At 50.6% G+C, this 21,509-nt stretch overlaps 2 protein-coding genes across 4 annotated transcripts in view; one reads left to right on the top strand and one right to left on the bottom strand.

The window, feature by feature from the left end:
- The window catches only part of LOC106731862 (zinc finger protein 251-like), an 89,105-nt gene that overhangs the window by 17,889 nt on the left and 49,707 nt on the right, over window positions 1-21,509 (bottom strand). The gene's annotated exons all lie outside the window — the stretch shown is intronic.
- Window positions 4,423-15,650, top strand: LOC102456871 (protein FAM200C-like). The gene is made up of 8 exons (XM_075913864.1): window positions 4,423-4,834; window positions 6,937-7,023; window positions 7,507-7,633; window positions 8,255-8,368; window positions 8,661-8,999; window positions 10,938-11,051; window positions 11,368-11,547; window positions 13,686-15,650. The coding sequence occupies exons 1-8, from the start codon at window positions 4,601-4,603 to the stop codon at window positions 15,629-15,631; spliced, it is 3,141 nt and encodes a 1,046-aa protein (XP_075769979.1). The 5' UTR covers window positions 4,423-4,600; the 3' UTR covers window positions 15,632-15,650.

Genomic DNA, 21,509 nt, shown 5'->3' on the forward strand with positions numbered 1-21,509 from the left:
CTCATTCCAGGAGGAGTGAGGGACGTGTGGAATAGCTCATTATTTCAAAATCTGATGCGGTGTAGACTACCTCAAATTTCAAAAATAAACTATTTTGGAATAGCTTTGAAAGAAGATACACAACGGCTAAGTCTACACGGGCATGATTTTCCAGAAATGCTTTTAATGGAAAAGTTTTCCGTTAAAAGCATTTTAGGAAAAGCGCGTCTAGATTGGCAGGACGCTTTTCCGGAAAAGCACTTTCCAATCTAGACGTGCTTTTCCGCAAAAAGCCCCAATCGCCATTTTCGGGATCGGGGCTTTTTTGCGGAAAACAGTCCTGTGCTGTCTACTCTGGCCCTTTTGCGCAAAAGTCTTTCGGAAAAAGACTTTTGCCCGAACGGAGCAGCATAGTATTTCCGGAAAAGCACCGATGATTTTACAGTAGATCGTCAGTGCTTTTCCGGAAATTCAAGTGGCCAGTGTAGACAGCTGGCAAGTTTTTCCGGAAAAGCGGCTGATTTTCCAGAAAAACTTGCCAGTCTAGACGCAGCCAACTAGTGTAGCTTGCATTGCATTTCTTATTCTGAGTTATGGCCCACTGTAGACGCAACCTCATGCACAGCAGTGGGGAGCCAGGGCTGGGTGCAGAGAGCAGCTGGGAAGAGCAAACAGGGACTCAGGGAAAAGGGCCCAACAAAAGCAGTTCCCGTGCCCCTCCCCAGGCCAAGAGGTGTTGCAGGCCAGCCTGGGATCCAGGGAACCTAATCCCCGTCGGGGGAGAGGGCCACCGAGGGCCTGAGGGTGTGTGGCCCCCACCCCAGCACACGTCTGATCTTGCAGCCCCGCCAGGCCCGGAAGCCAGTGCTGAATTTATGCACAAGCCAAGTCAATGGCAGCTCAGGGCCTCAGATTATGAGGGGCCGCTCAATAAGAAAAAAGACTCCGTTTCATTTTGGGGTACTTCTAAGGGGCCTCTTCACCTTGACACAGCGTAGGGCCTCAGCATGTCTGAATCTGGCCCTGCCGGATGCTGTTTGTGGTTTTCCCAGGGCTCAAGGGATCCCAATAAGAGTGAGGTTCGGGTCCCCTAGGAATCCTGGGCCTAGCTTTGCTGACTTAAGGGGACTGTGCCGCACAGGAGGCGGGAGCAGTCCTCAGGGTCAGACAGATCTCTGGGGAAAGAGGATGGGAGCAAGGACTCAGATCTTTTCCAGAGCCATTTCCACCAGAGTGGGGTACAGGGTGGGAAAGTTCCCCACAGCGGAGCACCATCCCCCTCCTTACCTCTGTGCATACGTATTGCTTTCTCCAGAGGGGAATTTCATTATTTTAGGGAAAAGTGTCCCAGCAGCACTCGGGGAGGAGGGACGGGGGTTCTGGGATTTCTACAGGAGGGTCTGAGTTCTGACAGTTCCCAAGTACAATGAAGGTTACAGGAGTCAGAGTAAGAAGTCCTCCAACTTGGCAGTGTTTTGACATTATTCCGAAATAACTGCCTGCTGTGTTGACCCAGACTAAGTTATTTTGAAATAAAGTTGCTGTGTAGATGCACCCTCCCAGTACTAAAAGAAAAGGGAAAGGGCCCGTGTGAAACCCAGAGCCTGAGACTAATAAAGAGGCGGGAACAGTGCTCCAAGGTGCCTTATTGACAGAGCAGTGAGCCTATCAGGGAAGCAGGAGGCCAAGGTGCTGTTGTCCTCTGTGTGAGCTGGAGGGGGCCGGGTCGGCATAGGGCAGGAGGCACTGAGGCCAGGGCAGAGCTGGGAGCAGAGCAGCCCCAGCCAGAAGCAGAGAAGCGCAGCCCAGGGAGCTGGGGCTGGAGCAGTCCCGAGCCGGTTGCATTGAGTAACTGAGAGGGATGGGGGGACTCTGGACAACGGGCTTAAAGTAGGGAGACACCTCTAGCCATCCAGCCAACAGCCCTTGCATGCTGGAGAGGCAGGGGATCATAAACCACACAGGAGCCACTAACACCCTGGGAAGAAAGGTCCTGTTACTTGGAGCCTGAGGGACTGTGACCACCACCAGACCAGGTGTCTGACCCGCAACACAAGCCAGGGCCTGGCCCAGACAGCTGACTAGGGGAGGAACAGCCGGTGACCTGCCCTTCCATGCTAGAGGCGGCTGTGATACCCCCTCCCTTGGTGTGAGGCGATGGGTTTTCCTTTGCCCTTTCCCATTGGTTTCTGATATGTTTGTAGCAGTGGCTTTTTGATAAATAACAAAGAGTCTAGTACAGGGCTACTCAACACGCAGCCCATGGGCCGTATGCGGCCCGCGGCCCGTTTGTTTGCAGCCCGCGGTGCGGTTCGGATTTATGCAGGGCTCAACACGCAGCCTGCAGGTGGGAGCCAAAACGAAAAAGTAGTCAATATAATGATCTTCTGATGCTATGTGTTTTAGTAGTTACAGTAAACTTCTGAAAATCCGGCACCTTTAGGACCCAGGGGGTGCCAGATTATCAGATATGCCGGACTATCAGAAGGGGGGGCTATGAGGGGTCTGGAGTGGGGTGGGAGGAGATGCCACCCCAGACCCCTCATAGCCCCCCCTTACGATAGTCCGGCTCTGCCCCAGGCGTCCCTGATTCAGCTGCTGCTGGTGAGTTTCAGCAGCAGCTGAATCGGGGATGCCTGCAATAGAGCAGCTGGGGTGCTGCCGGGTTGGTCCCGCAGCACCGAGGGGCGGCGCTATGGCACCAACCCAGCAGCACTCCAGCTGCTCTTGGGGACGCCTGGGACAGAACAGCTGGGGTACTGCCCTGTTGGTCCCGTAGCGCTGCCCCTCGGGGCTGCGGGACCAACCCGGCAGCACCCCAGCTGCTCTGCCCCAGGGGTCCCCAAGTCAGCCGCTGCTGAAACAGATCAGCAGCTGATTCCAGGAAGCCCCGGGCAGAGCAGCTCTGCCCCGGGCTTCCTGGAATCAGCCGCTGATCTGTTTCAGCAGTGGCTGAATCGGGGACCCCTGGGGCAGAGCAGGTAGGGTCCTGCCGGGTTGGTCCCACAGCGCCGTCCTTTGGCGCTGCGGGACCAACCCGGCAGCACTCCAGCTGCTCTGCCCCAGGCGTCCCCAAGAGCAGCTGGGGTGCTGCCGGGTTGGTCCCGCAGCCCCGAGGGGCAGTGCTACGAGACCAACGTGGCAGCACCCCAGCTGCTCTGCTCCCGGCTTCCCCGATTCAGCTGCTGGTCAGTTTCAGCAGCAGCTGAATGGGGGAAGCCTGTTCGGCTGCCCCAGCACTTCTGGGTTCCTGATGGTGCCGGACCATCAGGAGTCCCGGAGCATTGGATGCCGGACTAATGGAGTTTTACTGTACATTCCCGGACTGTCATTGCTCATTAAAAGTGCTGTCCTAGAGGTGGAAATGGGGTAACGATTGCATTTTATTAATAGCAGCAGAACTGACTTAAATGGGGCCTGCATGTGGTGTAGTCTTGCCTTAATCTTTATATTCATGCCCGTCAGTGTGAAAGAAACTATTTGCATATATATTTGCATGTCTATGCAACCACACTTAAGTTGTGGCCCTCCGGACGTGCTGTGAGTGTCATTGTAGCCCCCCGGGCTTCCAAAGTTGAGAGGCCCTGGTCTAGTGGTACCTTAAAATCTAAGAAAGCATTATACTCCAGTCATCTGAAGAAGTGGGTTTTGCCCACGAAAGCTCATGATACCATCTACATGGTTTGTTAGTTGTTAAGGGGCTACTGTTTGTTGTTTTGGACTAACTCTGCTACCCCTCTGAAGCTGTTTAATACACGGCGTTTATTCTGAACTGAAGACCATGGGAAGGGGTGGGGGCAGGGAGAAAGTACCCCAGAGGGGAGATGCTCTAGCCCCTGTTCTGAGATGGGGGCAGCCCCTCAAAACCCCTGAGCCCAGCCGTGTTGGCGTGACAAGGACTTTGTCAGGAAGGGAAGTCCTGGAGGAGAGGCAGGCTCTGGATGAAGGAAGTGGGAGGGAGGACTCGGATCCTTCTGTAACCCACCTCTGGGCGTATTGACTGGCTTCACCTCCCGGCCCCCCTTCCATCCTAGCTCCGGGCTGGCTGCGTCTGTGAGCGGGGCAGAGCCAGGCCCAGGGGGCGCAGCGCAGCGCGGATGGCGGGTGTCTCGCTAGGACCCAGCAGCAGCAGCAGCAGCAGGCGCGGGGGGAGCGATCGCTGGCTCCGGCCCGGCCGCAGGAAGCGACTCGCCGCCGCTGCTCGCGGGGACTCTGGGGCCAGGCTCCGGGCCGGATCCCCGAGCCCCGGCGGGGGCTGCTGCGGGGCCCCGGAGCCCGGGCTGCAGCCGGGAGGGGGAATCTCCGGCCGGGCCAGTCCCGCTGCTCCCTCCCCAGGAGCCTCTCCCCGGGCAGCGCCCCCAGCCCGGCCAGGCCCTGCCCGGCCCAGCCCCTGCCCCAGGGCGGGCAGCGCTTGGGGGGCAGGTAAGAGAGACCCCCCGGGAGCGGCGCCCCGGTGCCCCCGGGCTGCAGGGGGAGGGGTTGGCCCCGGGCTGCTCCCGGCGGAGCTGGCTGCGAGTCCCCGCCCGGGCCCGGGCCCCAGCCTGGGCGGGGCGAGGGAGCCACACCTGGGGCTGGGGGGCAGAGGGGCTTTTTCTCATGCCTGTGGCAGGCTCTAGCTCCCATGTCCCAGGGCCATGTGCTTAAATGCGCGGGGCCTGGACAGGGCCACTCTGCAGTGTTCCCTCTGGTTGTGCCCATGTGGGGAATGAATTTTGTTTTGCGCACCAAGGTGCAGGCAAGGAGGGACCCCCCCCCCATCCATACTGGTGCAAAGGACGAAACTCATTCTACATACGAAGGGTGTGTGGTGGGGATGGGACCAAGGTGTGGAAGAGGACTCAAAGCTTGCACAGAGGTGAGTGCTCCGTTTTTGGGGTGCAGGCTGTGGGATGGGGCTGGGGATCAAAGAAATCATAGCACACTCGAACTAGAAGGGACCTCGAGAGGTCATCAAGTCCAGTCCCCTGCCCTCATGGCAGGACCAAGCACTATCTAGACCAGTGTTTCTCAACCAGTGGTATGAGTACCCTTTGGGGTACTTGAGAGAAGTCCGGGGAGTACATCAACACAACTGAAATTTGGAGAAAACGGAGCTTTTGTTTGAAGTTTTACAGCGCTTTATTATTTTTGTACTTTTTACACCCAAAAATTTCATCACTTGCCCAGCTGTGATTAAGCTGTTTAAACGAATGTGTTGCAATGGTAGAAAAAAATTGTGTGTCTGAAAACTGTAGCTAGTGGGGGTACTTATAATTTTTTTAAAGGGGGTACTTTATAACAAAAGATTGAGGAACACTGAGTTAGACCATTCCTGGTAGATGTCTGTTCAACCTGCTCTTAAATATCTCCAGGGATGGAGATTCCACAACCCCCCTAGGCAATTTATTCCTGTGTTTGACCACCCTAACAGTCAGGAAGTTTTTCCGATTGTCCAACCTAAACCTCCCTTGCTGCTGTTTAAGCCCATTGCTTCTTGTCCTATCCTCAGAGGCCAAGGAAAACAATTCTCCCCCCCCCCATGACACCCTTTCAGGGATGAGAGTTTTGGGGTACCATGCTGCCCTAGGGAGAGGGCACTTCCTCCATTGCACTTTCACTGCAGCAGTTTGGGGCCAGGTAGGAGCCACACTTACCGAAACCTTGGAGTGGCCTCCCGCATCAGAAATGATTGTCCATCCCGCCTTAGTGTGGTGTTATTTTGTCTCTCTATTTGGCACCCTTGTACTCTTTCTCATGCCCATTTATGCCCAGAACTTGGTTCCCAAATACTCACTCATGGCCTGAAGTTTCAAGGTTGGAAGCACCTGGGTATGTCCCTATGCCCTAAATGCCTTGTCGTGTCCGGCATAACATGATTTTCAAAAGGATGTTTCAATGATCTGTTTCTATTGAATAGCGATATGCCACCCCTAGGTACCTTGGCAGCCGCAAGAATTTCAGTCCCAGAAGCTGTGCCCCCAAATAGGAACAAAGTCAGTTAGTTTATTTTATTACCTTTCTGTGTCTGAGCCTTCTTGCTTTTACTGCCACCCTGCCCGACGGAGCCATCCATCTAGAATAGTTGTACGATCCTGGAACATTTGCTGCCGTTGGGCACTTCTAAGAACATGTGGTCCCCCTCCATCACTTGCAATTCAAAATTCATTTGAAAATCTTGATTCTGTAAGTAAATCCCTATTCTGCATGCACTGAAGTGCCCACTTGGCTTTTCTATGGCTTCATTATGGCACGCCTTGCTGTAGGTATTTCTACCGCAGTCTTTACACCGCTAATTGCCTATCTTAAGTAGGGGTGTACAATTTCGATTAACTGGCTAATCGAATAGTCGATGCACTTTGCGTTAGGTATTCGATTAGTCGACAAGGACGCCTCTGCCTTTAAAGAAGAGCAGCAGCCCCGGGGTTGTTGCTACGCTTAAGGCAAAAGCGCTGCAGGGAGCAAAGGGTGCTGCATTTCAAAGCGGCAGTGCCACAAGGAGCTTGGGGTCTGGCCCTAGGCTCCATGTGGCACTGCCGCTTTGAAGCACCCATACCGCTTCCCCCCACGCCTTGCTGCCTCTGTCTGATAGAGGCAGCAAAGCGGGGGAGCAACTAGTCATTCACCTCCCTAATCTTAAATTCACGGCCTTTTCTTTGCCTCCGTTGATTGTGGCAACACATTTCAAGGATGTTCTCGATTTCAGCAAATGTTCTGATCCGTGTTGCCAGCACGCCCAGGGGGTGGAGTTTGGGGTGGCTTTTCTGGCTCCCATCCCCCGTGTGGGGGCTGAGGCTTAGGCTGGACTTGGCTCTGCTGGCTTCCCTTCCTAGTCCCCTTATGTAGTTAACTGGGTTCCTTCCTAGCAGGGCAGAGCCAGAGAGTCCCAGCGCGTGTCTGCAGGGGCAGAGCCTTCGGGGGGGGGACAGGGACTTAAGCCCCTTCTGACACCTCCCCCATCGCCCCTTTCTCTCCCAACAGGCTGAGGAGACACGTCGAGAGTTCGCTGCAGAGCACCCGACTGCCAGGGGCCGGGGCCGGGCGATGGCCGGGATGGAGCCCGCTCAGGTAGGGGGTTCAGGGAGCTGCTGGGTGCGGGAGGGAGGAGACAGGGTGGGATAAACCTGCTGAGTTTCTGAGCAGGCCCGTGGGCAGGGTGCGACCGCACCCCCATTTCTAACCAGACCACCCTGGGCAGGGCTGTGAAAATGTCTCAGACTCCCAATGCTGAGACCTGAGCCCCCAGCCAGAGGTTGCTGGGAAACACAAAGGGAAGCTGCCGGGATTCCTGTCCCTGCCTGTGGCTCAGAGCTCGGCTTCCACCTCAGCCTCTGGCTAGCAGGTGTGTGGCCAGGGAGAAGGCCCTGCCCTCTGTCTGCTGGGGGAGAAAGGGGATCTCTCTGCCCATCCCCTGAAGCCTCGTGGCTGCTCTAAACAGGCTGGGGGTGGGATTCTACTTTAACCACCCAGAGCATCAGTGGTTTTTTCCCATAACAACTGGGATGGTGGCTGGGGCTGCAGGCAGTGGGTGAGGGACTCTTGTTGTTGCAGATGCGGGTGACCTTCGAGGAGGTGGCTGTGTATTTCACCCCGGGGCAGGGGGCGCTGCTGGGCCCCGCTCAGAGAGCCCTCTACAGGGACGTCATGCAGGAGAACTACGAGGCGGTGACCTCGCTGGGTAAGGGCGTCCTGGCCCCTCGGGGATTAGGAGCCGTGGGGTCTGCGTGTCCGACACGGGGCAGGTTCTTCCCTGCTCAGGTGGCCTGGACAGGAATGGGTTCCATGGGCACAGCTGCCGGGGGAGAGCGACTTGCATCTCCGCACCCTGTGCAGTGAGACCAGGGTGTCAAACCCTAATGGACGTGCTAAATCATCCCCACCCGGCCCCTCTAGATTTCAAGGCGGAGGGGCCATGTATCCTCCTGTCTGTGTTGTTCCTCACTCGCACCCAGAATCCATGTTCCCCTCCCTCCTTGCGACGCGCTCCAGCCATGGGGAGGGGTCGGGGCTCTGCAGGTTTAGAAACAGGCAGGGGTGTAACTGCAGAGCTGTGTGTGTCAGCAAGGGCCCCAGACTGCCCAGATCCTGGGAACTCCTAGGGAGGGCGTCACAATTCCTCTCACCTCCCCACACGTCTGCCTCTCCCCAGGGGGCTCAGTGACCATGTTCCCGTCCTCTTGGGTTGCACATTCCCCAGCAGAGCCCGGGGACAGGTTCCACTCACGGAATGTCCCTTGGGACAGACGCTCTCCCCACCCTCCCCGCGTCCTGATCTGCTCTGATTTCACCCCCTGCGCAGGGTTTCCCGTTCCCAAACCTGAGCTGATCGCCCGGCTGGAACGAGGGGAAGAGCCCTGGGTGCCCGACCTCCAGGCCGGGGAGGAAAGAGAGATCCTGAGAGGCACCTACAGAGGTGAGGACTGACACACAAAATATTGGGTGAATGAAGGAAAAATTTGAGAACCTCAAAAATGAGGTGTTGGTAATTGACCTTGTTCCTTCCTCTTCTCATAGTTTCCCACCAGGCCTGTTACCTGCAGTAGTTCCCTTCCCATGTTTCCTTCCCCATGAGTGTTTGTGTGGGACATGGAGGAACAATCCAAATATTTGGTCTGTGCAACTTCAGTGTGTTGGGTTCACCATTGGTGCTGTTCCTCTTTCTCCCCAGCTCAATGACTCCTGCCTGAATTGTCTCTCTTTCACAGCAGGTGTTCAGACAGTGCATATAAAGGAGGAAGAGTCTCAAGATGAGGAAGATTCAGGGGAGATGGAACCGCAGGCGACCTTTGTGGGAAGAGCTGAAGGGAATGTTTCCCAGTGCCTGGAACAGGGAGACGCCTGGGGAAACTGGCCCAGACCGGAGAGGCTTCTGGGACATTACTCAACTGAGCAAATGGATGAATCTGTTAAATGCGGAGAAGGACACAAGGATCCCACCGCCCAGCAGACAAACCTCAAGGAAGAGAAACACCAGGAATGGCTCGGTTATGGGAAGGGATTTTTTGTGAGCCCAGAGCTTATTACAATGCAGACAGTGGATACCGGTGAGTAACCCCGTCAACGCTTGGACTGTGGGGAAAGCATCAATAACAGCTCCGATGTTAATACTCACGGAAGAGAGGGGCTGTCAATGCCTTGAGGGCGGGAACTGTTTGACTTGGAAGTCAGTCCTCATTGTGCATGAGACATGTCACAGAGAGAGACCTCATAAGTGCTTAGACTGGGGTGAAACTTTCAGAGAGATGTCAGCCCCGGTTAAACACCAGGCCATGCACACAGGAGAGAAACCCTGTCTGTGTTTAGATTGTGATGAAAGTTTCATGTGGAGGTCGCTCCTTGTTGTACATCTGAAATCCACACAGGAAAGAGACCCCATAAGTGCTCAGATCATGCACAATTCGAGTGTTGGTATAGAAGGGTATAGCTGGCTCAGGACGCATAGGGTATAAATGGGCTTAAACTGCAGCAAGAGACGGTTAACATGGACGTGAGGGAAAGCTTCCTACCTGTCAGGGTGGTTAAACACTGGAATAAATTGCCTAGGGAGGTTGTGGAATCTCCATCCCTGGAGATATTTAAGAGCAGGTTAGACAGACATCTCTCAGGGATGATCTAGACAGTGCTTGGTCCTGCCGTGCGGGCAGGGGGCTAGACTCGATGACCTCTCGAGGTTCCTTCCAGTTCTAGTGTTCTCTGACTTTATATAGAATCTCCTCCCCCACCAGTGGTGTGTCAGCAGTCGTGTGTGTGAGAGAGACAGAGACCACCCTGGCCTGCAGAGGAAGAGAGAGAGAGAGAGAGAGAGAGAGAGTGTGTGAGTGTGAGAGAGAGAGAGAGAGAGATCACCCTGTTGTGTGTGTATATGTGTGAATAACAAAATCATTTTACCAATCACTGTTTCCACTCAAATTTTGCCTTAATCTCTCATATCCACACTCATTGCATGTTTTGAACTTCTTCATATTTAAGAAAATTGCAGCCCGCAAAAAAAACCCCGGAATTCCCATGTAAGGGCCTGTCTTGAGTAAAAATACCTTGCAAGTCTATTACGAGTCCACTGTCAAGGACATGATCAGAAAACAACTCGTCCACACCTAATAAACTCTCTGTGGGCAAAAGGTTCAAGGCAACCTCAAAATCTAAAGAAAGCTCAGGTGCTACATAGATTCAAAATCCCAGTTCCTTTCCCGTCTAACCTTGGAGGTGCCCCGAGTCCAAACTTTGGCAGATAAAGTTCTCAAGTACCTACATTTGTGCAACTGCACCTCCAGCACGCCAGCCCTTTGCCCTGAACCCCCGCCCCCCCCCCCCACTCTACAAGGACGTCATGTGGGAGAACTACGAGGCGGTGACCTCGCTGGGTAAGGGCGTCCCGACCCCTCGGGGATTAGGAGCCGTGGGGTCTGCGTGTCCGACACGGGTCAGGATCTTCCCTGCTCAGGTGGCCTGGACAGGAATGGGTTCCATGGGCACAGCTGCCGGGGGAGAGCGACTTGCATCTCCGCACCCTGTGCAGTGAGACCAGGGTGTCAAACCCTAATGGACGTGCTAAATCATCCCCACCCGGCCCCTCTAGATTTCAAGGCAGAGGGGCCATGTATCCTCCTGTCTGTGTTGTTTCTCACTCACACCTAGAATCCCTGTTCCCCTCCCTCCTTGGGCCAAGCTCCAGCCATGGGGAGGGCTCTGGGCTCTGCAGGTTTAGAAACAGGCAGGGGTGTAACTGCAGAGCTGTGAGTGTCAGCAAGGGCCCCAGACTGCCCAGATCCTGGGAACTCCTAGGGAGGGCGTCTCAATTCCTCTCACCTCCCCACACGTCTGCCTCTTCCCAGGGGGCTCAGTGACCATGTTCCCGTCCTCTTGGATTGCACATTCCCCAGCAGAGCCCGGGGACAGGTTCCACTCACGGAATGTCCCTTGGGACAGACGCTCTCCCCACCCTCCCTGCACCCTGATCTGCTCTGATTTCACCCCCTGTGCAGGGTTTCCCTTTCCCAAACCTGAGCTGATCGCCCGGCTGGAACGAGGGGAAGAGCCCTGGGTGCCCGACCTCCAGGCCGGGGAGGAAAGAGAGATCCCAACAGGCACTTGCACAGGTGAGGACTGACGCACAAATCATCAGATGAATGAAAGAAAAATTTGAGAACCGCAAAAAGGAGGTGTTAGTAATTGCCCTCAGTCCTCCCTCTTCTCTCGCAGGGCTGGGTGTGGTCAGCAGATAGTGCTCATAGTTTCCCACCAGGCCTGTTACCTGCAGTAGTTTCCTTCCCCAAGACTGTTTGTGGGGGAAACGGAGGAACAATCCAGATATTTGGTCTGTGCAACTTCAGTGTGTTGGGTTCACCTTTGGTGCTGTTCCTCTTTCTCCCCAGCTCAATGACTCCAGCCTGAATTGTGTCTCTTTCCCTGCAGGTGTTGAGATTGTGTATATAAAGGAGGAGGAAGAGACTCAATATGAGGAAGATCCTGGGGAAATGGAACCGCAGGCGACCTTTGTGGGAAGAGCTGAAGGGAATGTGTCCCAGTGCTTGGGACAGGGAGAAGCCTGGGGAAACTGGCCCAGGCCGGAGATGCTGCTGGAAAACCACCCAAGTGAGCAAATGGACGAATGTCTTAAATGTGGGGAAGGACACAAACATCCCACAGCCCAGCAGACAAACCCCAAGGAAGAGGAGCGCCATGAAGGGCTCGGTTCTGGGAAGGGAGCTTATTACAATTCAGACAGCCCATTATGGCTTGCGAGTGAGAGATCTGAATATGGCTCTTCTGGGGTTCACTTGAGGGTACAGGCTGGCGTGGCGCATACAAAGAATTGTTCTTCCTCCCACCTCCTCGACCGCACTGACCTTCCTTGCACCTGGGAGGGAAGCAGTCGCTGGTGCTGGGCTTTGACAGGGGATCAGGGCTGTGTGGCGGGCGGCTGGTGGAGCTCAGCTGCTTTGCGGCAATTTCCCTTCGCACCGCAGTGCTGGTTAAAGACCTGTTGTGGGGATGAGGCTCCCTGGGCACAGCGCTGCCAGAAGTGACCAGCTGCCTGTGTCCCCCTGTGATGACGTGTTGGGGTTCCCCCAACACTGCCTCCCCCCCCCCCACCCATAGCAGCAAGAACAGACTCCGCCAGCCAGTAGAATAGAGGGGGTTTATTGCTTCTCCAGGATCCAGCACAGCAGAGACGTGATGTGTCTACAGGAGTTTGGGCCAGGATGTCTCAGACCCCGTGAGATGGGGTCCCTGGGCCCCTAGATTCCAACCCTCTCCTTAGACTGGTTCCTTCATGATTCCAGCCCAAGACTGCCCCTTCCCCCGAACACTCACTTCCCCAGTTCCCTCGCTGCCCCAACTCCTCTGACCGGTTGGGTCTTTGTCTAGGTGACTTAGGCAGCTCACCTGCTGAGCAGTGCTCCCAGGCCAGTAGGGTTCATCCACAGCCCACAACCCGAGCACAGCAACCAGCAAGGTGCTGACACTACATCACAACATGTGGGTGAGTCAGTGGGATTCACACCTCGCAACGCAGGGGGAAACCAGCTTTCAGAGCTGACAGCACCCCCACTACGCCACCCCCACCCCAAGACAGTCCCATCTCCTCCTTCTGCAGTTGTGTGTGTGTGTGTGTGTGAGAGAGAGATAGCGAGAGAGAGATGGTTGGGGACGGGGCAGAGAGGTAGAGAGAGAGAGATGGTTCGGGGGGGAGGGAGAGAGAGTGTGTGTGTGTGTGTGTGTGTGTGTGAGAGAGAGAGAGAGAGAGAGAGAGATAACGAGAGAGAGATGGTTGGGGACGGGGCAGAGAGAGAGAGATGGTTCGGGGGGGAGGGAGAGAGAGAGAGAGAGAGTGTGTGTGTGTGAGAGAGAGAGAGAGAGAGATAACGAGAGAGATGGTTGGGGAGGGGGGAGAGAGGTAGAGAGAGAGAGATGGTTCGGGGGGGGAGGGAGAGAGAGAGAGAGTGTGTGTGTGTGTGTGTGAGTGAGTGAGATCACACTGGCTTGCCATGCGTGTATGTACACGTGTGAATAACAAAACCATTTTACCAATCACTGTTTCCACTCAAATTTTTCATAAACCTCTCTTATGCACACTTGTTGCCTGACTGTGTTGAGCTCCTTCATATTTAAAAAAAATTGCGGCTCACATTTACAAAACAAATAGGCCCCTCCCCTCAAAATTCCCGCCTACGGGTCTGTCTTGAGCAAAAATATGACTTGCACGGTCTATGATGAGTCCACCGTTAAGGACATCATCAGAAAACAACTCGTCCACACCTAATAAACGCTCTGTGGGCAAAATGTACAAGACAACTTCAAAATCTAAAGGAAGCTTAAGTGCTACATCCCTTCAAAATCCCAATTTGTTGCCTGTCTAACCTTGAAGGTGCCAGGAGTCCAAACTTTAGCAGATAAAGTCCTCAAGTACCTAAATTAGTAGACCTGCACCTCCCGCACTCCAAAACTTTGCTTTGAACCCCTCATACTCCAGCCCCACACTTGAATTTCATATAGGTATTATTATATCATATATTCCTCTCCCTCCCTCCCCATAAGGCTGCAAGGTGGCAGGTTGTGATAGGACAGTACCTTAAAACATTTAAGTTACTTTCACCCCTGCCTTTAAAATTGTTCATTTTAACAACCATCCATCCTCCCCACTCATTGAGGGTTGTGCATATTCAATGTTTATTTGCTTGGTTGAGAAATCTTTCGTGATGCTGTACTATTCTCTGACCCCCTAACAGTGAGAATGGCGAAGAGGAAGAGAGATGACGAGTACCGAAATTTTCAAAAGGAGTGGACAGACTTGTATGCATTTGTGGATATGTCTGGCTCTCCCCAGTGTCTCATTTGCAGTAAGCGACTGTGCGCAAACAAAAAATGGAATTTAGAGCGACATTTCATGACAAAACATGCAGCATTTGCTACTAATTACCCCGAGGGTGACGCGCGAAAACAAGCCTGTGAGGAGCTGCAGCGGAAAATGAACATTGGACCCAACAATCTGCTGGCATTGTCAAAAAAAGGTGGAAGTTTAAATGCCGCAAGTTTTGCCGGCTCATACAGCATTATTCGAGAGGGGAAGCCTTTCACTTATGGGGATTATGTGAAGAGATGCATGCTAAAAATTGGCCACGAACTGTTTGATGAGTTTCACAACAAGGACAAAATATTACAGAAAATTCAAGATCTGCCATTATCGGCAAAAACGGTCCACGACAGAGCTTTGAAAATGGCCCATCAAATTGAGAAGGAACAAATGCAAAAGCTGAGGACAGCTGCTTATTTTTCGTTTGCTTTGGACGAGACAACCGACATATGTGACGTTAATCAGTTGTGTATTCTGGGGCGATATATTTGTGGAGATACTGTGCACGAAGAAATGATTGCAATACTACCAGTGAAAAACCAAAGGAGGGGGGAAGACATCCTCAAGACGGTGATGGACTTTGTAAACGAGAGAGAAATACCGTTGGATAATCTTGTGTCTGTGTGTACGGATGGTGCACCTAGCATGGATGGCAAGTACGGGCAATTCCTTCCTCTTTTGTCACAACAGCTGAACCGCCCGCTTTTGAACTTTCATTGCATTGTGCACCAGGAGGCACTTTGTGCGCAATCTTGTGGAACTGATCTCAGAAATGTAATGAGGCTGGTTGTTCGTATTGTCAACTGGATTCTTGCCCGCACCCTTAATCACCATCAGTTTCAGTCACTGCTTGAGGAAGTGAATTCCGAGTACCCTGATCTACTCATGCACAGCAACGTTCGCTGGTTATCTCGTGGCAAAGTTTTGTCTCGTTTTGCCTCCTGCATTAACGAGATTAAGTCCTTTTTGGATATGAAGGGTGTCAAGCACCCCGAGCTTTCAGACTGCGACTGGTTGCTCAAGTTTTACTATCTGGTCGACATTACCCGTCATTTGAATGACTTGAACCATAAGCTCCGAGGGCGAGGAAATACAGTCCTGACTCTGCAGCAGGCAGTCTTTGGATTTGAGTCAAAATTGACTGTCTTCCTCAAAGATATTGAGACAGGCAGACTCGCCCATTTCGAAAGATTACGAATGTTCCGTGACTCGTATCAGAGAGAGAATCCAAACAACAGCCTTGATTTGCAGCAGATTGCCGGGTTTGTTTCTGAGCTCCTGACGGCATTTAAGTCTCGTTTTGTTGACTTACGCAAACACACTGCTCTGTTTAAGTTTATGATTCGTCCACATAAAGCGTCCGTTGAAGAACTGGATTTGACCGTCATTCCAGGCATCTCAGTCAGCGATTTGGAAATGGAAATGGCCGATTTCAAGGAGTCGGATGTCTGGGTGGAAAAATTTGTCCAGCTGAACTCTAATTTGGAACATCTTGCTCGACAACGTGCAGAATTGGCAAAACTGCACAAATGGGCTGACCTGAAGAAATTGGAACAAGATGATAATCTGATTCTGCAAACTTGGAAAGAACTTCCTGTCACGTTCCACAACATGCAGAATGTCAGCATGGCCTTACTTTCACTGTTTGGCTCTACCTACATGTGTGAGCAGGCTTTCTCTTATTTCAATCACATCAAAGGTACTTTGCGCTCAAGACTGACAGAGGACAGCCTGAATGCCTGCATGAAGCTGAAATTGACCAGTTACGATGTCAACTTCAAAGCAATGTGTGAAAAGATGCAGCAGCAGAAGTCCCATTAAATAAAGTGTGCGAGAACAATGTTTCTCTGATGCTGCTATTAATCATCATGAGGGAGGCTGTGGAATCTCTATCTCTGGAGATATTTAAGAGCAGGTTAGATAGACATCTATCAGGGATGGTCTAATTGGTACTGGGTCCTGCCATGAGGGCAGGGGACTGGACTTGATGACCTCTCGAGGTCCCTTCCAGTTCTAGTGTGCTATGATCGTATCATTCCAATTATCTATATTACATTGTATATTTTGAGTCCTGCAAATGGGCTTTCTTATACAGCGCTTTGTTGACCACTTGTTCTAAATGTTGAGGTAGTTTGGCTCTTGGGTTTGAAAAGGTCGCCAACCCCTGGCTTAGACTGTGGGAAAGGTTTCATACAGAAATTAGACCTCATGAATCAAGCGACCCACAGGGAAGACAGACCTTGTAAGTGTTCCGATTGTGGAAGTTTCAAATGGAGGTCAGCCCTTGTTTCATACTGGAACATTGTGACGGGGCAGAAACGTCCTGCACTCTGACCCCGCCGATAGCCACTTGTCTGGCGGCGCCGGGGGCGGAATACCACCGGTGCTGCAGCTGCTCGCTTGCCACCGCACTGGCACACCCCTGCGCGCACCCTGGGAGCCGGAGCATCGCAGGGGCGGGGCGACATCGGATTGTAGCATACGCCATCAACCCAGAAGGGGGCGGGCCCCTAGAGCAGGACGCCGGCCGGGCGATTTAAGCCCGCACCAGTGCGAGGGTAAAGGGGGGGAAAAGGAGGTGAGAGACTCCCCGAATGGGACCCATAGCAGATGGGACCCAAGGCAAGGAGGTGAGGAGAGAGGAGTCACCCCTTGAGGGAGGGGGTGCTGGCGGTGACACCGGCCGCGGAGAGAGGAAGTAGCCCAGGGCGGGCAAAGAGCCCGTGGGCTGGTGCGTTACGGCGGGACGCCCCGCCAGCTGGACCGGACTGCAGCAGAATCTGTGTTCTTAGGTTCCTGAGCTGGGGTCCGTGAGAGGGGGTGGGCCCGGACCCCCCTCTCTCCGTGGTGCATCCAGGGCGAACGCTAGGCGGAGCAGACAGCGCTGTTACAAAGCGGGTGCCCGAAGGCCAAAGACTAGATCGAACTTGGATGCGAGAGGACGCCAGGTGTGGTAGGGGGAACATGAGGACGTGCGCCAGGAAGGACGACGGGGGGGGGGAGTACACGTTTGTGCACGTTTACGATCATCCACACAGGAGAGAACGCATATGTGCTTAGACTGTAGGAAACCTTTCACACAGAAATTGCACATTTTTTTTCACCAGGCATTCCATACTGGAGAGAGACTCCATGGGTCTTAGAGTGTCGAAAAAGTTTCAAACGCAGATCCGAGCTTGTTAAACATCAGGCAATCCACACAGGAGACAGACCCCATATGTGTTTAGACTGTGGAAAAATTTTCATATGTAGGTCAGCCCTTGTTTCACATTAGAAAATCCACGCAGCAGAGAGACCCTATCAATGCTTAGAATATTGTAAAAGATTTATACGGAATTGAGCCCTTGTTTAACATCATAAAATGCACACAGGAGAGAGACTCAATTAGGGCTTAGACTGTGGGAAAAGCTTCATATTGAGATCCGACTTTGTTAAATATCAAGCAATCAACACACGAGAGAGATGCCATAAGTGCTCAGACTGTGGAAAATGTTTCATACGGAGATACAGTCTTTTTAAACATCAGGCTATCCACATGGAAGAGAGACGACCTAAGTGTTTAAACTGGAAAAGATTCATATGGAGATCAGTGATTGTTTTACATCAGAAAGGGTGCATCTACACTACAGGGCTTAACTCGAAATAAGCTATGCAAATTGAGCTATGTAAATTGTGTCGCTTATTTTGAAATAGGGAGCATCTACATAGCGCTTATTTTGAAATAAAGCACTCCTCCTCCAACGTCCCTTATTCCTCATGCATTGAGGATTACAGGAGTCAGGATTTTGACACTATTTCAGAATAACTGCCTGCTGGATAGACGTGGACTAAGCTATTTCGGAATAGCGCTAGTTATTTTGGAATAGTGTTGCAGTGTAGACGTAGCCAAAGTGCACACGGGAGAAAGATCCCGTAAGTGCTAAAACTGTGGTGAAAGTTTCATACCATGTGAGACTTCATTAAACATCAGGCAATCTACAGAGAAGAGAGAAACCATAATGTTAAGCTGTGGAAAGAATTTCACATGAAGATCTGAGATTGTTAAACAACAGGCCATCTGTACAAGAGAGATACTTCATAAATGCTCAGACTGCAGGAAAAAAATTCATACAGAGGTCAGCCCTTTTTTCTTATGATAATATATACAGAGGACAAAGACACTATAAATGCTTAGAGCGAGGAATAAGATTTATACGGAAGTCAGACTGTTTCACATCAGGTGATCCAGATAGGACTGAGATCCCATAAGTGCTCTGACTTGTAAAAAAAAAAAAAGTTTCATATGGAGATCGAAGCTGTATAAACATTAAGCACTCCACAGATGAGTGAGACCCCATAAGTTATAAGTTTCTCGCAAATATCAAATCTTACATTGAAGTTTCCATATTGGAGAGACAACCCATAAGTGACTGGGTTATGAGGAAAATCAAGCTGTCATAAGCATCAGGCAATCCAAACTCAAGGGAAACTGCATATGTGCTTGGACTGTGGGAAAAGTGTCATGCCTAGCTCAGATCTTGTGAAATATCAGTCACTCAACACAAGAGTTTGATCCCGTGAGTGCTTGGGCTATGGGGAAGGTTTCAGAAACTGTTCAGTGCTTTTCAACATCACTCTGGAGAGAGCCTGTAAATGTTTAGACTGTGGGATACATTTTAGAAACTGATCCAACCTTTGTTCTGCATCAGAGAATTCACGCAAATGTGAGACTCCGTAACTGCCTTGACTTTGTAATAATTTTCACACAGAGATCATATATTATAACACATCAGGTAATCTGCATGGAAGAGAGACCCCATAAGGGCTTGGAGTGTGGCAAAAGCTACAAAATTAGATCATCCCATGTTTTACATCACAGAATCCATACTTGCGAGAGACTCCATAAATGCTTAGACTGGAAAAGAGGCACGAAGAGATCACTCCTCATTAAACTTGGGAGAACTGACACTGGAGCTACACCTTTTTGACCATGTGTCAGAAAAGTTTAAGAGGATAATTGACTTAGATTCAACCTTTAGAAACTTGGTAAACAAGATTTCAAATGGTATTTGAAGACAATTCCACGGTAGATAGAAGCAAAAATTTGACATGAAAACGTGTTAAAAAATTGGCAGAAGATAGCAATGCTGTTGATTAATTGCAGATCATTCGCATGATTAGCTCAAAAATTGATCATAGAGAATTTAATCCCAATAAATCGCATTGTTACACAATAGAATATGAATTGGAAATCAAATATTCTGGTTGTTTTTCTGAATGTTCAAATACATTCATTTGCATTACAGCAAAGAACAGAAGGGGTACAGGGCTCACATTTGTATTTCTTTATAAACATCAAGTACTCCTCAGAGGACAGACACACCATAATTTTTTGGACTGTGGGAAAATCTTCACAGAAAGATGAAATCTTGTAACACATCAGAGTTTCCACGTGGGGGAAGAGACTCCAGGAGTGATTAGATTGCGAGGAAAGTTACACAGAGGTTAAGTTTGAGGCAAACTTAGTTATTTTTTTAATCTCTTGATAGCCCTAGAAAATAGTCATTGTAGTAATCTGTGTTTACCTATTTCTTGTTCTTATGCAGGAAAGTATTTTGTTACTTCAGAAATGAAAAGAAAATATTAACCATTAGGATAATCTTGGGTGTAATGACATCATCTTACTCAGTGCTTTTTTTATGATGATACTTCACCTCCTGTCAGAGCTTACCTGGAAAGAACGGATCATACCAGCACCTCCGTATGCAAATATCTGACTTGGCTGCATGACTTAAAGGGGCCGCATCTCTTAAAAGGGCAATGCCGGCGTCCCCCTGACTTTTTTTTTTCTCAACAACTTTTCCCATGGAGTACCGGCACTTTTTTTTTTTTTAACAAAAAAAGCACTGATCTTACCATATATTTTAGAAATGTGTGTCTGTCTGTCCATCCATCTGTAAGCCTGAGTGTGTGAGAACTCGGAAACAGTGTGAACTAGGACCACCAAATTTGGTATGCTGCTTCCTCTTATCACTTAAAGCAAGGTCAGGGGTCGGCTGTGTCAGGACAATGGGATGTGCCTGGAATTTGATTGTTTCTCATACCATGGAAAGGAAGGGGTGTAGTGGGGGGAAGTTATTCTCCAGAATGACCACCGGGGGGCACAAAGTGACCAAAGATGGGGACCAGGAAAGTAAAACCCCATTGGGCCAGCAGAGGGCAGAAATGCAGAACGGGGCAGTTATCTCCTCGATATTTCTGAGAGTGTCTGTCTGTCCCCATGTTGGGGGACATGCAACCCTCCTCTGGCTGTCCCCTGTGAAGCTGCAGCGGCCATTAACAGGTGCTTCTCACCTGACCCCAAAAGCAGGCACTTGCTGCTGACTCCCAAGCCGTCCATAGGTCCAGCGCTCTTTCAATGAGGCCACCTCACAGGTCCCGTTGTTCTTCTCTGTTCTTGGATCTGGCTCCCACCCTTCTCCAACTATTGCAAGTGCAAGGAGGTGCTTGTCTTTCCTGCCTTATCCATTCACACCTCGTTCACTCAAGAGGACAATCAATTAAGCAAAAGGGGGTACAAAGTTTGCAAGATATAAGGTTTCTGTGTAAAAAGACTTAATACAAAGTGTGTTCTATATGAAAGTATATGAAGTTTCTATATAAAAGGACTTAAAACAACAAACTACAGACTTAGTACAATACTAAAAGGACCTGATACAAAGTTAAAATAAAAAAAATTCAATGAGAAAATGATTAATACAAAGATTAATTAGACGTATTTATAGTTGCATTGGGATGGGGAGGCTGGCGTGCCTGGCTCTGGGGGAGGGGAGGGTGCATTGGAGGTACTTATAATTTTTTAAAAAATGGTACTTTATAACAAAAGGAAAAACTTTAAAAAAATAGTAGCACTTTAAAGACTAACAAAACATGTATTGTAGATGGTATCATGAGCTTTCGTGGGCAAAACCCACTTCCGCCTCTTATGTAGTTTATCGCTGTGCGATGGTATGAAAAACAATTAGGTAAACTAGGTAAGTAACTAGGCAGTTAGGAAGCATTACAGATTGCTTACAATAAATTTGATACACTCAAAATCTTCTTTACCTTTTTATTTATTAAAGCAATGAGTTACTCATTTGCTATAACGGTGGTTTTAAATGCTTGATTGAAATATAGTGATTAAATTCATAGTTAGTTTGTATAACATTTATTTCTCTCCTGTTTTATAAAACTTACATATTTTAAGAATTTGACATTTTTTATGTAAAAGACATGAACCGAATGAGAATGGGATATGAACAAATTAAAGAGAAAAAATTATTTAACAGAATGTAAACCACAAAACTTTATAATTTATATGTCTGTAGTTAGTAAAAGGTGAAAGATGTATGCGATCTGAAGAGAAACCAAAGTAAAATAAGTAATTCATTAAACAATAAATATCCTAAGAGGTGGATTATTTACAGTGGTGTAGCGAGGGGGGGAGAGTTGCCCCCAGGTGCCACACTACAAGGGCACCAGTATAGTCCCCCTCCACTCCCCGTCATCCCTCTGCTCACCTGCTCCTCCTCTGCCTGCCCCCACTGGCTGGAGCTGCCTCCTCCCCCCCTGTCTGCCCCCAGTCCAACCCCCCTCTACCTCTGCCAAAGCGGGTTAGTGTGTGTAAGGCCCAGCCCTAAACTGGAGAGGGTTGGGTAAGACTCAGTACAAGCTCCCC

The sequence above is a fragment of the Pelodiscus sinensis genome, chromosome 32 (assembly GCF_049634645.1).
Source record: "Pelodiscus sinensis isolate JC-2024 chromosome 32, ASM4963464v1, whole genome shotgun sequence".
Lineage (NCBI taxonomy): Eukaryota > Metazoa > Chordata > Testudines > Trionychidae > Pelodiscus > Pelodiscus sinensis.